Source organism: Cydia pomonella, chromosome 11 (genome assembly GCF_033807575.1).
Source record: "Cydia pomonella isolate Wapato2018A chromosome 11, ilCydPomo1, whole genome shotgun sequence".
Taxonomy (NCBI): Eukaryota; Metazoa; Arthropoda; class Insecta; order Lepidoptera; family Tortricidae; genus Cydia; species Cydia pomonella.
The window spans coordinates 9255649-9274282 of record NC_084713.1 but is presented as its reverse complement, the minus strand read 5'-3'; the positions used below and the strand labels follow the sequence as shown (position 1 = coordinate 9274282).

The 18634-nt window shown below is 37.6% G+C and overlaps 1 protein-coding gene and 1 long non-coding RNA gene across 2 annotated transcripts in view; both read left to right on the top strand.

Annotated features, from left to right (window-relative positions):
- The window catches only part of LOC133522784 (uncharacterized), a 155629-nt gene extending 153177 nt beyond the window's left edge, over window positions 1-2452 (top strand). Inside the window, exon 3 of the long non-coding RNA XR_009800124.1 lies at window positions 2102-2452. This is a non-coding gene — a long non-coding RNA (uncharacterized LOC133522784). The remainder of the gene's footprint in view (window positions 1-2101) is intronic.
- A 2859-nt stretch (window positions 2453-5311) lies between these two features.
- The window catches only part of LOC133522778 (Kv channel-interacting protein 4-like), a gene marked incomplete at its 5' end in the record, with an annotated part of 183026 nt that continues 169703 nt past the window's right edge, over window positions 5312-18634 (top strand). The window contains one exon of the mRNA XM_061858229.1: window positions 5312-5489. Coding sequence (XP_061714213.1) covers window positions 5312-5489 — 178 coding nt within the window. The remainder of the gene's footprint in view (window positions 5490-18634) is intronic.

Below are 18634 nucleotides of genomic sequence, written 5' to 3'. Positions count from 1 at the left end.
GGCAAATGGCGAATCGAATGCCAGGCCAAACTACAAATTAAACTCCCCTAAGATTACATTGAGAAGTTTTCACTTCGCCCTTTGAATAGGATTAAACTAGAAACTTCAGTCTTGCGAGTTAAACCCCTAATATGAAGGACACTGCCGTTGAATTTACAAACACGTCCTAAAGATTTTAATTTGAAGGGACTTTGAGTTTAATGCTGTTATAATTACAGCACGACAAGGTTCAAGCGTAATACTGAAATATTGCGGCTAGTCAGGTATTAGAGAAAAATACAATTATACATCTAATCATCGTACATGAGGCATATTTATTCACAAACCAAGCGGGTACTGATGAGTTGGAAAATATATCAGAACTGCTGTTATAATCAGTACTACTAATATTTTTTCCAAAATAGATGGAATATTATTTTGGCATAAAATGTTTATGATTCCTAAGAAAAAACCTATTAACGACCAAACTTCGATTTCATATGGCAAAAATGATCACCCCATAACAATGATTTTAAACTTCATTTCAAAATGACGTGGTCAAATTCTCCGTAATTTCTGCTACTCGTATGTCCATTAAAGAGTTAGCATTTTATATTATTTTAAGAGTTTGCCACTGACGTAGTATACAAAAAAAATCTTGCTACTCACACATAGAATTAACCATGTCCTTAATAAATATCTCGCAACTATGTGACTCGTGTAGGTATTATAAAAACAACGCAAATAAGTTAAAATCGCTGTTAAGTAGGAAAAAATATAAAAATACTATTCTTATGAATGTAGACGCAATCGCAATGTAAGTTTGTAACACTATTTTGACACACAGTGTATTTGTAATAAATTTAACGCTATGCGGTTTTGACACGAATAAATTGCATTGGCCCTCAGCCAAAACGTATAGGTATGTACCTAACGTTTTTAAGACCTATCAATGGCTCCTAAATCTACATAGCGTAATGTATCGAAATACACAACTGTCACGCATAACAATGGCGGTTCGAGGACCTTTTCCATGATAACGTTACGAATAAATCACACCCGCCACCCGCCCAAAGGGCTGTACCAGCGATAACCCAATAATCACGAATGTTTAGCTAATATTGATAGTTTGAAATTTAATAAAATGAACGAGTTTAACACGTAAAGAATGTGTTTAAATAAGTGTGTTATGTTCAGTTAAGTTCTCCGATCAATATTTACCGACATAATATATACTGAAGAACCACAATATCTTATTAAATATTGTTTGGAGAAAAAAGTGTATCTAACAAATCACACTTATTTAAATACATTCTTTACGATGGTAAGAGAAAAAAAAACATCAAATATTTTATGCTCCAAAAACGACCCCCTACCATACCCCAATCGTTTATTCTGCTTCCAAGCAGTTACGTAATTTTTATATATAAAAATATAAATATACATGTAATATTTACTTTAAATTTGAAAAATAAAAATACGACTCCATGTATTTTAGAACTACGGTATGCTACCAAAAGTCCTAAACCTAATTATTATGTACGGTCGCCTACGGCCAACTTGAAACGAACGTGTAGTATCATGCCATAGCAAAATAAATTAGTAACCTGTTGGACTACCTGTTCTATTATTAGGATTCTTAAAAGGCTTACTTACTCGACCGTACTAAATGTACCTTTACCAGGCCATTAAAACGTAGACACCTGTATTCGCAATACATGATTATAACCGGAGATCAAAATTTGTTGCCTTGCCTCAAAACCTGTAATATTTCAAAAATATTAACGTTCAATTGCTAATGAAGGTCACCTGACAGGTCGTCCTTTGATATCTACAAAATTAAGCAATGTTCACATTGGTGAACAAGCGACTAGAACATTTTTATGTTGATTACCATCGAAACAAAATACAAAGAAGTATATTTCCATTTTCTAAATAACTCTTTACTGATTTTACTGAGATTCGTGTTTAGTTTGAAAACACCGTTTCAGAACAGAGACCCTTAATTAAGTAAACTTTTCTTATAACCGGTTGTGTTAAGCGTAAGCTTAGTGCTCTTAACAAGAAACTAACCCCGCCTGCCACTAACAGCACTAACAGAGTGTCGTCTCTTTGTTCACAGATCGCGACGACAGCACGCCCGCGACTAACCAAGAAAACAGTGTACCTACTAACAAGAAACAGGACCTTTATCGATCCTTCTTAATACTTAATAGAAGCCGTTAGTTTAGAAATGTCATAAATAATTCAAAATTCGTCAAAGGCTTCCAGGTTAATATTTGATCCGACAAAGTTTCTGTTTCCAAGTGTGGCCCTTGGACTAACTGAGTGAAAATTAATATTACAGTGTTTTAACTTGTGATGCGTGGATTATGCGCGGGACTGAGTGTGTCGTGTTTGTGGTAAGTATTGATACTCCTTCAATGCGGTTGAACCCATCTGCGGCAAATTCCATTCATGAGCGTGATTTACCGTCAACACAAAAGCATCTTTGTGTGCTAGAACTAAAAATAATTGCTGCTTATCGATGTAGTTGTCAATAGAGTAGTTTGAAAAATGTGCTCGTGCAAGGAATTTCCCGCAGACGGATTTATCCGCTACGATTGACCGACTGAGACTGCCTGCATCCATCTCTTCTTTTATAGTTATAGCACTAGCCCATCCGTTCTGTATAGCAAATTTAGTAGGCATTTCCTACCGAGTGTTGCAGTTTTTTTTTTTCATTTAAGTAAATTTTATTTCAAAAGGAGAGATACTTAGCAGGGCGCGGTGTTGTGAACATTACATGTACTACTGGAAACTATAAGTCGAACCTCGATAGGTTGAAATCCTCGTTGTTATGTCAAATGAATTCCCTATTTGGCTACTTCATCGTGAAGAAAAGTGTGCAAACGCAATATACGTTTAAGTACTATGCAATGCTCATTTCACATCCAACCATGTATTTTCCAATGTTATGATAATCCTAAACAAATAGTACAAATACCTTACCTACTTACGTACTTACTTGCTTTTCTATTAGTTGCACGTTGCATATACTCATAGTGGTCGTTCTCCTCAATATACAAATATCAGTGCCTTTTAATATTGTCTAAAAGTTTGTGCCATGTGCATGCCTTTTTTCGTTTCTAGTAAAAATACGTTTTCAATGTAACGTTTTGATGGTTTGAGCTATTTATAGCTCGTTCCACAGCACAATGCCTACAGAGCGATCGTCTAAAATAGAATTTTTAAAGGGTCTCTATGATTTCCCATAAAGTATTAGACATGATGTATTTTTGTCCGCATTTTTGTTAGCCATAATTTAGTTTTTCTCTAAAACACTTAACTTTTCAGGATTGCCATAAAACTAACCTTTTTTTTTAAGAGGGGAAATGCCATGCCACCCAGACGCGGGGACGGGCCTGGGATGGTTATGTGGGACTCCCATATAGGCTGATGAGACCCATGGCTTACCCACTAAAACCCCTCTGTTGCCGCCTCAGTGCTGTAGGGCGAGATCCCAGGAACGCCAAAGTACTCTTCCGCAACCTCGCCAGCGGCCGTCCGGACTCGGACTCGACTCGTGGGGGAATATATATCATCCCTGCACCTCAGTGGGCGCGTTGATCATGCGTCGCGCCCACCTGCGCAGGCGTCCCCGAGCCTGCCGCCCACAGGAACCCTTATGGGGGTAATCGGCGGTCGTATGCCAACCGCCGTCGCCCAACTCGTTTGCGGCGCATTGGCTGGGAGGCCGGATTTTCCTCCCTGCCGCGCTCCGCCGCCCCTTTCAGCGCCAACACGTCCTCGCAAAAGGAGGCCACAGCCACCCATGGCCTCTCCCCACCAAGCATGGCTTTCACCACCGCTGGCAAGGAAAGATCGCTCCCCACTATGGCCACGAGTACGGCCCACTGCGCCACCCACGCTGGGCACACCGCCAACGTGTGTAGCGCCATGTCTTCGGCGTCGCCACAGTCGTGGCACTGCATCGTCGGTTCCCGTCTCGCCCTCCTACACAAGTATATCCCGAAGCAACCATGCCCCGAGAGGACCTGAGTAAGGTGTAAGGAGAGGACCCCCCTTTCTTTTGACCCATCGCTCCAGAACGGGTTGAATAGCTTCGACGGTCACTGGACCGTCGAAGCTATTGGCCACTGGGCCGGCACTTGGCGCCTCCAACCTTTCTTTCCACTTCTGGACCGATGACCTCCTCCAGGGGTGGTTGGATCCCACTGGCTCGCGCCTCGGTGACACGCCAATAAACATCAGCGAACGCTGCTGCGTCGAGGTCCCAAAGCGGAGTCCCCGCCAACACACACGCTGCCTCGTGGGAGACGGAGCGGCATGCCCTCGCCATCCTGACTGCCACGACCCGCTGTGGGCTTCGCAATTGGGCCTGATTTTCGGCAGTTCAGCAGATAGGGCCATCGACCGCACTACGCCCGCGTACAACCTCCTGCAGCTCACATTCGGCCCACCGACGTTGTATAGAAGCCGGCTAGGTGCCGACGCCGCTCCTATTAGTTTGGGAACAAGGCCCTCAAAGTGCTTCTTGAACGTCCACCGGCTATCGAGGACTATGCCTACCGCATTGTTGACTTGACACCAATGGACGTTCCCCCCACCATTAAACTGGAACTCACCGGAGGGGCCTTCCGAGGCCCATGAAAACACAGGGCCTCTGATTTATTTAGATTTTAGAGCCACCTCCAGCCCCAGTCTCCTAATCCGAGCCACGACCGATGCTACTCTCGCTGTGGCCCGAATTGACGCTTCCCTGAAGTTGTCGCCGCAAGCCGTTACCAGAGTATCGTCGGCGTAACAGGTCACGCTCACTCCCGGCAAGTTACCCCCCTCAGCGCCCAATCGTACCCGATGGCCATAAAACTAACCTATCTATAGGATAACCTAAGGAAATTCCTGAAAAGTTAGCGGTTTCAGAGTTATGACTAATGATAACATGACTATCATAACATAATGACTTTCAATAATTATGCCAAATAAAGGGATCCGCTCTTTAAATTTGTGAGTTGCAAACATTAGTTGTGGTTTGAGATTTTATATTAATAATTCATAAAAAAAAATCACAATTAATTTATAGCCTAAACAAAACCATGCTCAAAATTTCAAAGTGAGGAATATTATATATTTTTTATGGTTTTAAGACTAAATAATTTTACAAACTAACATTTACTAAAGTAATAATAATTTATTTCATGTTTGTACTTCCCGGTTATTTAGACCAATCAAATACAACACCGATCAAAGGCAACCACATGTAATAACCAAACTAACACCAATCATTTCTAAGGGTGCGGTTTCGTTGAACGAGCGAGCGGTCGAGTAAAACTGGGTGCACAACGCCACGGCGTCGTCGGTGGAGGGACGCGGGGCGGGGGAGGCGGAGCCCGCGCCCTCGCCCGCGCCCGACGCGGAGGCGCCGCGCCGCCGCCGCCACCGCCCGCTCTACCGCCGGCTCTTCCACTACGTCCGAACCGCTTGGACCGGCGTCAAGTTTGCTCTAGGTAAATTGCTTGCTTGTTTGTTTAGTGTAAGTAGTACCATCAAACATCAATAGAAACTAATCGAATGCATTATCTTAAGATCCATTCATCCGTGTAAATATTAATAGCCTAAAACAAGGGTTCAATGTTTTATCCCCAAGTGACAAAATACTTCTGTAAAATACAAATGTTCTATAACGATAAGGTAGACATCCGAGTGCTCGTCACTGTCACACTGCACCATGTTTACTTAACCCACAGGCTAATTCCAATAATATAATATGATACTTATCTAACATGGATCTGGCATTTCAATATGAGATGGTTCCAATCTCCTTTAAATGACCTGATGAATTGCGCATTAAGCCAACCTTCAACCAAAAACGTCACTTTTGACACTAACAGATCAGTATCATATTGGAATTAGATCTAATAACTAAAACTCGAATCCAAAAACGCCACTTATGACACTGATAGATCAGTATCATATCAGTGTTATAGTGGAATGAGATTTAATAGCTATAACTCGATTTGATCTGTAACTGTCAATAGAAGTGGACAATTAGCATATCGAGTAGTGGAAGTTTACCTTAGTAATTTAATTACAACACTATTTTCTAAAACATAGAAATGGCAATTTTTAAAGTTGCATTTTATTTCTTCTGCTAGTACAGTCAGTATCAAAAGTAGCGTATGAAACGACGCGCCAAAAATATCTGCCACCCTTGAGTACTTTTCCAAATAGAGACATATCTTTTTATTTAACTATCAGAGAAAGGTAAATAAATACTTTTATAGTACATATGGCGCTACTTTACCGCACTAGTGCGAAAATTAGCATATTACGTTACTATGTCGAACATTTAAAGGGCCATATGTACTGTAAAACGTTGTACGATACATGTGCGAAAAGGTAATTCGCAACTCGTGTCGATTTAAAACACTCCCTTCGGTAGTGTTTTAATTTATCGCCACTCGTTTCGAATTTCCTATTTTTCGCACTTGTATCGTAATGTACTATTGACGTATAGTCGCATAGACGTACCTTTTGATGCTGACTATACATCAAAATCTATATATGTACGAGTACATAATTAAAATCCACGTAAGTACATAGCGAACGGCGGTCACCGTGTCCGCTGCGCGTATAACTGTAGCCGCACCGCATAAGCCTGAGGCTAGTGGATTTAGGGCTGACTGATGTATTTTGTACTCGTATTTCAAACGCAACCGTTTTATTGAACGTCATTACGCACTCGAATTAATGCTTTCCCATTGGAAAGCATTTATTCGAGTGTAAAAAAAGGTATATGATATTTCTCTTTTCAAAAAAATAAACGTAACGAAAGTTTCATTACAATTGGCTTTAATTAATTATACATTTACATCATGCATTTCTACTATTTAGGAAATTTAAAATCGAATTAGGCCTCAGGCGTGTCCTTAGTCACTTTGTTTTTTTATATGGCATCGTATCAGTTCCGTATTAGTGATATTTGTGTTAATATTTGCATAAATATCTAGTTGTTTCAATTATAGTAATCGTTGACGTTGTCACTAGCTCATTGAAAGGCAAATTTTCGCAACGAAGTGCTACGCCGTAACGCCGTAACCCGCCTCAAGTGAATTTCATAGTGAGAAAGATTGAGCTACGCTGTCGGACGCAGCTTGTTTTATTATTGTAAGAGGGAAGAATAGCTTTGCGATCTTAGCAAAATAACGGTACTTTTTCTATGAAATTCCATTTCGGGAGAAAACGTTTTCCTCTAACCAAATCTTAACAAATCACTTTGATTCTGATGTCGATCGTTTCAGCATAATAGTTTATAGGTTTCACTTTTAAAAAAATTGTAGGTATTGCAAATCAAAAAAAAAGGAAAACCTATAAACCTAGTTTTTCATTGTGTCACAGTTACATAATACAAAATCATGGAGAAGGGAAAATATTTAAATTGGAAAAAGTTTTTTCTTTTTGTATGACGATCACCTGGAATACTTTCCTCTTAAGCACACCGAAGTGTGAAACAATGTAAAAGCAGAGACACATATAGATAGGTATTGTGTGAAGCTTTACCGATTTCAATGTCACATACATCACAATTCATTACCCAATTCTTATTATAAAATTATAACGTACAATAATTCAAGACTTTCATTATTATTACTTGTTACCCCAAATTATCCAATCTTGGACAAATTTAATATGATAAAGATCCGTACGGATAATAATGGCTGCGGAATTAGTGTAGCTGATGGCCTTCATACCGGGGCCTGTTTACACGTTGATTAGTGTTTATTGCTAGTTCATAAATTTGCCACTAAACGCAAGTAGCAAATCTATGACACAATATAAACATCAATCAATGCGTAAACAGGCCCTAATGTGAAGGCCAGCCACACTTTTCCTGCAGTCACACTTATCCCTATTGACCTCATACATATATTATTAAACAGTATTTCCATACTTATGAAGGAAATTGACGGTAACATCTCCCGCGTCAATACCAAGGCTCGGAACCGGTTTTTTCTTCATACAAAAAATATCGGTTTTATTACGTTCTTTTTCGTTCTTTGGTTTATTATTAAATTTTTAATGGGACTATCTAATAATGCGAAGTTGTTACCTAAATACATGATCCAGTCCTACGTAAAGAGTGTAAAATAAATAAAAATATTGGGCTATTTCGGGATTTAAAAATAAACCGGTTCCGAGCCCTGGTCAATACTTCAGCAGTAACGCTGCTGCAGTCACCATATATTCTTGCGTGCTTCGTTGTACAAGCTATTTAAGAATAAGACATAAAAATCGTTTATTGTGACATACTACAGCGTGTATTTTTGATACGACCACATAAGCGAAGGTTAGTTCAGGCTTTAATTAACACACTTTCATTGGTCTTATAAAAAATGGACGACATTTATTTTTCCATATCAAATAATTCAGGAATCACTTCGTTTGAACTCAAAACATCGCATTAATGACGCGACGTCACAATAGTCACAAGCGACCACGATGGACGAAATACATTGCCGCTAGAAAAAAAAAACATAAATTAATTATCCTATTGCGGTTATTAAAATTCTCTTTCAAAATGATTTCATACCACTAAAACCTCGTTTAAGTTTGTGGTTATATCAAGTTACATGCAGTATAAATATGAAAAGAAGAAACAATATTATTAATTCACATAGACAAAATAACTTATAATTATTGAGCAAAGAGTTTCAGTCTCAGCGTCTGCTGGACGAGATGCCTGGCGCTTATTTTCAAACCGGTCCCAGACTAGGATTTTTTTTTTTCGGTGGGTGGGGAATTATGATGATTTTATTATTACAGGTTGACTGTACAAGTTGGTTTCAGCACCCAAGTCGGTTAACCAATTATCCGTCTACGCAACTAACCTCCTCCCGAGTTCACCGCAAATAACAACGCAATATTAACTTTCGATTACATCGCCTTCCCATTTGAATGTTTGTTTGATTCGCAAACACAGCCATAAGAAACCGGAGATATTTGATCTTGGAAATGAGTAGAAGGGCCCGGGGGCCGAAGGCTTCAGATTGAGCACACAGAGGTTCTTTGAAGTGAAGAACTAACAACGGGAATTAGTCAGTGGTAACTGAATGTCGTTGAACGGATGATTTTCAGGCAGGTAATACTTATTTGCTCAGTAGGAATTAAAATAGGCATAAAAAGTCGAAATTGTATTTATATTGAGTGTTCTTCAATTTCAATTCACGACGTCATGAAAGATGCCTAGGCTATAATAAACTGGGGCTTGTAATTTTAGTTATTGCTACGAAATACCAGACACCATATCCCCATAATTGTTCTTTCCTAATAGTTATTTAACGTTTGTATTAACGCATAACTAACGTGTCTAACGTCTGATATAAGCTAGTAACACGGAAGCAGTACCCAAATGTTTCTAGGGAAAATGAGGCAGAGACCCGCTTTTGTATAATATGACGCTAATACAGGTATTCTAGGAACTCCGTGAATATTACCTGGCTTCAATATAATGTATACCGATAAGGTCGTAGGAAGCGTAAGCTTGCTAGTAAAGTAAGTCCATAGAAAGATGTTCATCATAATATATATGTAATATGCGTCTTCTTTTACCGCCACCTTTTGAAAATGCTTGCAAAACCCCCTACAGTCAGTATTACAAGCGATACTTTCACTTAAGACTGCCAAATGCATACTTTATAATTATTATTTAAATTCATAAATTCAAGTAACAGCAAACCAATAGCTCAATAAGAAAAAGTGTCGATAAAAGCTTAATAGTTTGTTGTACAAATTAATTCTGATGTATATTTTTTTCTCTTCTGGTTAGTACATACATTTGTACTACATACGTTAGTATCGTTAGCAAAATTATGCTGCATCATTTCCGAAACACATTATTTATTATGATTGCCATATAATTTAGGTTTAGTAGGCCTTGAATCAATAATGTATTTCGATCTATTATTCCAAAAATAGCCAAACGTTTCTTCATGACAAAACCTGGTTTGAGCGGTTATAACTTATTAAAATAACTCGCTATATAGCCCTAGCTTGACCATCACTGTTCCATTAGGCCCTTGTAACCGTAAAGCGGTAAGAAGATAGGGTAACCAACTTACATGAAAAGAATAGGTACCTAGTTTAGAAGGTTTCACATCTGATGTGAAGATTCTTCACCATCACACATTGTTTACGGCATTGTTTATCACCACACAAATACAGTATTTACGGAAATTGAAAAAGATAAGAGGACCTTTTATACATATTGATCTTAATCACAACCATAACATACTTATAATCAAGTTGTAAGCTATGAATGCGACCATTTAAGTACCTTTAAATAATATATTTATTTAAAAAGATGGCCAACGATCGTGTGTAAATATTTTCAGCAAATTTGTCACATGGATAATTTGGACCTTACTGCAAAGTTTGAAAGTAATTTAGTAAGTTTTATTGTTGCTGTGTGCTTCTGTAAGTAGCAATACCTAAGTTTTTTTACCAACCCTACTATTCCAGTGCACGAATGATGGACGCAGTAATAACAGGATAAAACGTCCGCCGTCTATCGAGCATTGTCAAGGTGACTTTGCTCTATCATACATCACGTCGACAACCGCGTCTATCATATGCCAGCTGCTGCGTTTTACTCGTACTTTCAACATTACACGGTGTCGCGCAACCGCGACCTAGCGTTGTGACTAGGGATGTCACGAATATTCGCATATACGACTACTCGCAACATTTTGAACATTCACTTCGACATTCGCATTCGCATCAAATGAAGCGAATATTTTGCGAATGCCAATGTGCGCAGGTCGTGTCCTGCCTCGTCGACTCGCGTATGGGCAGTGCGGGCAAACCTTTTTCAAGTAATGCATTTTGACATTTATGACCAGTAGACAGCATTTTTCAACACTTTATAACATCCAGTTCTAAGGTTACATATGTTTTATGCACTAACAGTTTATTTTTCTAATTAGGAATGATAATAACAACTACATATTCTCTAACATTCGTATTCGCATTTGCATTCGGACATTCGGATTCACATTCGCGAATATGAAGAATGCGTCATTCGTGACATCCATCATGGTTGTGACAGTAAGAATACGTTACGCAACGCTACAGTTGTCTGTTTATATATATCGTTGCTATACTATAATATGGTTGAACGTTAGTTATAACTAAGGTTTATACCATTATCTTAACATCGCAAATTATTGTCAATTTGTCATTGAAGGTGAAAGTTTATTCCGAGATCAGCTTCTAGCATTTTAATAGGTACGTTATATTAATGTTCAGTTCAGTCCGGGTCCTTAAGCATATCCTAATAATCTTTTACTTTTGGTGACCCTACTTCGAGGTGAAAATAGCAGTTAAGTCGACTCAATCTCACAGAATACGCTCATAACCTGCTGTTATGAATGTTATGATTATAACGTTTTACTCGTATTATACTATAGTTAAATTATGACCGCAACTGTTTCAGGCTTGGCGCCATAAACTAAAGTTCAGCAGCTGAACAGCTGTTCATCATCATCATCATCATATCAGCCTTTTATCGCCCACTGCTGAGCATAGGCCTCTCTTCCAGTACGCCACTTGTCCCGATCCTGAGCTAATCGCATCCAGAAGTGTCCCGCAATTTTCCGAATGTCGTCCACCTAACGAGCCAACAGCTGTTACAAATGTATAAGAAAGTAAATAGTGACGTATGTATATTTTGCATACAATTATTTATTTAACGTATTTTTTTAATCGTCTTCTTACAGTACTTTGTTAATCCAAGAAAAATAAACCTTATTTTCTAGACGCAAAGCTTTTGTACAGTATATTCATATAGACTAAAGAGGTCCTCCTCCTCGCGTCGTATTCCTTATTGCTGAGGGTCGTAATTCCGCCGATGGGAGACCAATTTCTTATTGATGATGCACCTCCCTCTATATCTGTCCTTGGCGTCATGGAGAACATCATGATGTAGCTTAGTGTCGAGTTGAGCCGATTTGGTCGGACCATCTGGTTGGACTGCGACATCACGGTCTCTTTCCATCGACCTTCCCAGTAATCATTAATTAGTCATTCGAGGTTATGTCCGTGTTTCTGGGCAATGTGACCCGTTGGGCTCTCTAACGATAGACGCGTTGGTTCGAAATGCGATCCATGGAATTTGAAGCATGCTCAAAAGAAAAGCTCACCAAACGAAGACAATAACAGCCAAATAGGTGAAATAATTCGTGCGAATTTTGGTATAGTTGTAGGTAAATGTGCCTTACACGACATACTGAAAGTACTGATGGATGGGCTGGCGCTAACGGGTAAAGGGGGTTCAAAGGTCCCTTTTATTAGTTTTTCGTAAGTAACTCGTTAACGGTGGCCCATAGCAAAAACTATTCTCATACGCAAATAATATATATAAAATTGCCTACAAGATTCCATACGTTTTTTTTTCTCTAGATTCAATATTTAAAAAGATAATCAAGCGGGAAATTTAATTAAAATCAATTCTATGGTAAGTTATTTTTATATTTTCGTAAATAACGCGTAAATGGTGGCCAATAGCAAAAATTATGTAAAACGTGAATAATACACGTATACACAAAATCTAATAAAGAAAAGATTTGTACACTTTTCGCAAGTTTTAATATTTAAAATGATATTAAAGAGGGAAAGCTGAAAGTGGTAAGTAATAAATACATAAATAATATTTAAAATCATTTTTTTTTTACTAATCAATTTCTAGGACCTTTTATAGTTTTTCATAAATCACTCGTAAACAGTGGCCCATTGCTCCCCCTTACTAACGTACTATTAGTACTATGAAAGTACCTACTAACAGAACGCAGACAAAGCGCGGGCAGAAGCTGGTACATTATAAAATTGCTTTTCCATTGCTTTCATTTTTTATTTCAATGATTTTTAATTTTTATGTATCGAACATATTAATTTGTTTATAATAATCAATGTATTTAATTAGTTAACACATTCACTGCCAAGAACTTGTTTATATTGAACTAGAAACGGGGCACCCGTCACCGAAAGTGTTAATGAATAGGTAAACCTGACCTTAGCTATTACTTTTCTTTTAAATCGGTGATAATAGAATACTAAAAGATAATTTCAACATATGATATATGATAGAAACAATATTTCAATGTGACCTCATTGGAGGGCTTCAATACCAGTAACAAAGTAACTTTGCAACTTCTCAGTACTTTTATACGAAGTTATCATAATATACGAGTATTACATGCAAACAAAAATAACATAACAGAGGAAGTTGGTCTGCCGAACACAGTGCTTGTTGGCCGAGATAACAGAAAGTTTTGTATTGTTGAGCTAAACATACCTGTAGATTGATAAAATTCTACATTTATGATATTGACGAACGATATTGGCCTGGAAATAAAATTTGGCGACAATACTAGTACGTAATGTTTACCACATTACGATAATAGCACATGATCCTCTTTTGAAAGTTAACAGTTGCAAAATAATACGTATTGTACACAAATTTTACATACTCATAAAATCATATTACATTTTTAAATTGTTGTTAAGTAAACGAACGACATTTATCCTTCAATAGCAATATTAGTAGGTAATAATCATTTGCTTCCAAGTATTGTGTCTGGATACCGATCTATATTATTATTCGTCGCAAACTCGCCAACTTAATTTACCAACTTCATTATTCTCCTGAAAAGTTTGGCAAAGTTGTGGTCAATGATAAATTGCTAGTTGCGACGGCTAAGTGCCGCCTATGAATGATAATGGCAACAACACCGCGACAGCATTCTTCTTCATTTAACGTGCAAATTTATAGCAAAAATGTATGACACTTTAAACGGTCGCCTTTTTGCAAGTTACAGGAATATTATGAATATAATAGCTTCCTCTCCGAATTACTAGATAGACCTTTTACAACAATTTCTTTTAATTTTTTTTATTTATTGTCTTTTGTAGCAACTTTACTTCGCTATAAGCAGTATCAGCACGTGCAGCCAAATTATTATTTATCGACACGGACAGTGCCAAATATATGTATCATTATTCATTACCTTATTTCCCCATACATCAAGATAGTGTGTAGGTACATATTTTTGGCACTTTGGACTGAATAGATTTTTTCGCATTGTGTTCATAATTATATGTATGGGCAGTAAAATGAGAAAAAAAAATTTGTTGTACATTTAAGTGGCTTAGCCGTAAAAATGTGTATTTTTTTCTCTGTTTTTTACAACAGTAACACACAGGTTTAGACACAGAAATAGAATACAAAGAATAATAAAGTGTGAGACCAACAACATAGTCCACAGATTACTAGATTATCTGATTCTCTACTGATAAGTCTACAATAAATAACACAGCTACGGTTACAACCTAGGTTTATATACTTAAATATAAAGTAAATAAATCTTCACAAAAAAACTAAATCTTAACGGTTTTTAGTCCTCTTTTTCCATCTTAAATCTGCGAACATTTTCTTTCACATTCAACTAAGTTTTTTATTTTATTTCCGAGAACTTTTTGAAATAATCCTTTAGAGTTTCTAATAATATGTATGCATTATATGTATTTTATCTTATTTTAATAGTACCTAGACAAAAAAGAGTATTTTGTTAATAAAACTGCCGCAAAAATTCAAAAATAAATCTGTCAAAAATTCTATACATTCAATGGGCTCAATAAAATGAATAAATTGTTATTCTTGCTTGCATTTATTACGTTTCATATACCCAACGCTTCACCAGACGTCTAAGTAGGACTGAAATTAATACCACACGCCATCAGACTTTCATCGAAATTGGTATGTAATGCAAATCCTTTACAAACAAAATGGCTGCTAGTTGACAATAAACACGGGAGCTACGTTAATCCCGCTACTATAAACTGAAACGAAAAACAAGATAATGTCTTGTTCATTACTGGTTTCATACTTAGAATTATTTGAATACTTGGTCAGTACCCAGCAATGTAATTTGAAATATATATCGCGTCGCACTTTGTTGTCATTTGGGTTGATGCCACTGATTGAAAATTATATGTTCATTCGGCAGCCATGGCATGTGATATCTCATATGTTTGCACGTTGCCAAATGATCTTCCTAATTATAGCCTTATATGCGTATTATTTTTGAGGTATTCCTGTGATACCCCGAAAATATTTTATGATGATATGAGATAAGCATGTTAGGTAGAATACTTTTCATTTTCGTGGTAGGTATGGCAGGAATCAACTCATGGTATAGTTTGCATACCTATTGATGGATTATCTCTCAATTTACAATAATACCAAGCCGATTTTATGTTTAAGATTAATAATTAAATAATCTTCCAATAATTCAAAGAAATTTATGTACAATATAACTGAAGTACGTATTTCTTTAAATTTTCGGATGTCTCAGCTGTGTTACCTATTGAGTTGATCGTTAACATTTAATTATATGACACGCAATGATTCTTACGTTTAGCATTGATTGTCCGAAACTAGCGTTCTAATAAAATGTTGGCATGTAACCAAGTACATATCGTTACCTCGTTCGATAAAAAGGTACTTTAATTCAGTTCATAGCTATTGTGCATCATGCCTGGTTTATTTTTTGAATTTTTTTGTAACAACTACTTCCAGAAAGGCTTTGGTCGCAATACATACATCATGTGACTAATCAAAGTTCTATAATTGAAACAAAGCCAAGTGTCGTCTAGACGTTTAGACGCGTTTAAAGTGACGGTAGTGCAACGAAAATACGTTTTATTATTGCTAGAAACACATTTACATCTAGTAGTGTGACAGAACTTTGATTTAACATGGCAATAAATGGCAAAGAAGTGGTTCGTGTGCTCATAATGAGTGTCTGAAATGGGGCTGAAAAATTGTGCGCGGCGATGAATGTTATTGTGAGAAAAACAACTGTTTCGGTTGAAAACGAGGTGAAAAGAAAGTCGAGTTTTAGAAGCAAGAGTTCTGAGAGGAGGAAAAAGAAGCGAGTGCGGTTTACAGACACCGCCGACGCCGACCCCGAGGGCACTCCTTTCTGGAGCCGGCTCGTTACTCTGCTCGGCACTGTCTGGAAAAACACGACAAGCTCCGTTAAAACTGTATTTAGTAAGTTTGAAAATATTTTTAACCGTAGGTTATTCCGGGTCTGACCTTCGCATAAGATTCCATTTTTACGCGAGAATAAATTACATTATCCACGCTTCATGGCTCAAAGTAAAATTTTCAATATTATGCTCCAACCTTTTTCTGCTGTTATTTTTGGGTGTTCGTGGTAATATTAATCATGGTTTTAATAGAACAGAAAGCTTTTTATACGTGAAGTATACGCGTAGTCGTTTCTTGTAGGTCGTTTTGGAAGTTTTAGTAGTAATTGAAATAACTGTGGCACTAAAACTATACAAAATGGTTATTTTCGGATCAATTTGATAAACAATTTCGGACAGCTCGGGCCCGCGAGCGACGCAACTTCGCCTACAAACTTTACTCTTTGCGGAATTAATGAAATTTCCGTAGCGAGAACCTATACCGTCGCATTTTGCCACAAATAATAGTTGTCAATCAATTTTCGTCTATCTTTTAGGTATTTATAGATTTATTGTTTAATTTAGGTACTTTTAAGTGGCGAAGCAAAAACCCTTTAGTCCCTAATTCTTAATTCATGTGTCTAATTGTCATTATCGTCTAGGGTAGTTTTGGTAACACACTGGAATTAATTTAAATCGGATATTTTCCTAACAACAATAATTCAACAGTTCTAAGAGTACTTAAAAGGACATTATATTAACATGTTTTATTATATTAACAATAAGACATTAAAAGTATAATTAAATTATCATTAAATTTCATTTCGATATTATCACTTTTAAAGTAATTTCTGATTCCTGATCAATGTTTCCAGTTAAGTTTTATAATTATTAAAGACCTGACTTGTGACGTGAGTTGCTCGTAGTCAAGCCTAGGCAATAAAACGCATTTGCTAGGTTTGACCCGCGTCACGTTTGACCCGCACCGAACTCGTAAAGATGGGCCAAGACGCTTTCAAGATTATTGCGGTGATAGTTTCACTAACTTTTACTTTGACTATTGTTGGAAAGATAAAAGATCCAGGGGATCCAGCTTACACATCTACTTAGGTATTTAATATTAAACTAAATAATAATAATAAAACTGTGAAACCAAAGTTGGATTGTCAGCTAAATTGTTTCAAAATATCAAACGTTGTCCTGGCTCCGTTATTTCTATTTGTAATTCTCCGTAACTCAGAATAAATTTCACAAATACCACAAAGTGCTCTTAAACAATTTTTCATTGTATGAACACTATTTGAAATCTACTCGGATTGTGAGTTGTCTCGTATCCTTCATAGGCCATTTAGATTTTTCTTCAAGTTTTTCTTTTCAGCAAATAGAAATACGTGGAACGAGAGAAGTTTTCAATTAAAAAAAAACACATTTAATACCCAGTTAGACCACGGCGTGTTGCGACCACCGCATTCGGCCAGTGACAGTGACGAGCGACAAATATATCAAATTATTATTATGAGCCCATATTGTCCCACTGTTGGGCAAAGGCCTTCCTCTTATTCTTCCACGTGTCCCTATCCGCGGAAGTCTCCCACCAGTCTGTGCCAAAGGCGTCAAGTTCGTCCCGCCATCTCCGACGAGGTCTACCGTGACGCCTTACAACCTGTGGGACCCAACAGGTGGCTGTTTTGGCCCACAGGTCATCCGGCATACGGCAGACGTGCCCTGCCCAGTCCCATTTGAGCTTAGCGGCAGTTTCAGCTACATCAGTTATTCCAGTTTTGGAGCGTAGTATTGTATTTTTAATGCGATCGGTTAACTTCACGCTAAGAATACTACGCTCCATAGCTCGCTGACAAACCTTGAGTTTGGTTTTTAGAACTTTTGTCAAATGCCAAGTCTGTGTCCATGAGTTTTTAGTGATATAGGGAGGTTTCCCTTCATGTGCTCCTTTATGGACCAAAAGCTCCTCCAGGCATTCTCGGTCCGTCTTGCAACTTCTTTATCTTGCCGCGCCTGGAAGTAGACTATTAGGCCCAGGTATATATACTCATGGACATATTTTATTACTCTCCCATTGTCATGAGCTTAGTCTTTGACATGTTCATTGTTAACCCAACCTCAAGGCTTGCCCTGCTTAGGTCCTGCAGCATGACGCGGAGCTCCGTAGCTGAATATGAGAACAGGACAATGTCGTCGGCGAAACGTAGATTTGTTAACTGTCTTGCGCCGACGTCAATTCCTTTATGTTCCCATCCTGCCGCCAGCTTCCTGAACACTTGTTCAAGAGTACTATTACTTACGTCAATAGCGATAATGATTAGATCGCTAGTTACGTTGATTTAGAAATAGTTCAACGCTTAACGTGAATTAGAAATTAACATAAATTTATCGAATCTATCGATATTTAAGACTTAAGTCAAAAATTAAATTTCTTAACTTCCAAAAAGTGTTTGTTTCTGTTGTCTGCTGGCTATTAAAGGCTATAAGTATAAAGTGCCGACTTATAAACGGGTGCCTCAAACCGTCTAGTACATACCCATCAGGTGCTTGTATGAAAACAATACGAAGTTATATGAAAATAAACAAGTATTAGGTACACTTCTCTCTATTTTCAAAGTGTTGC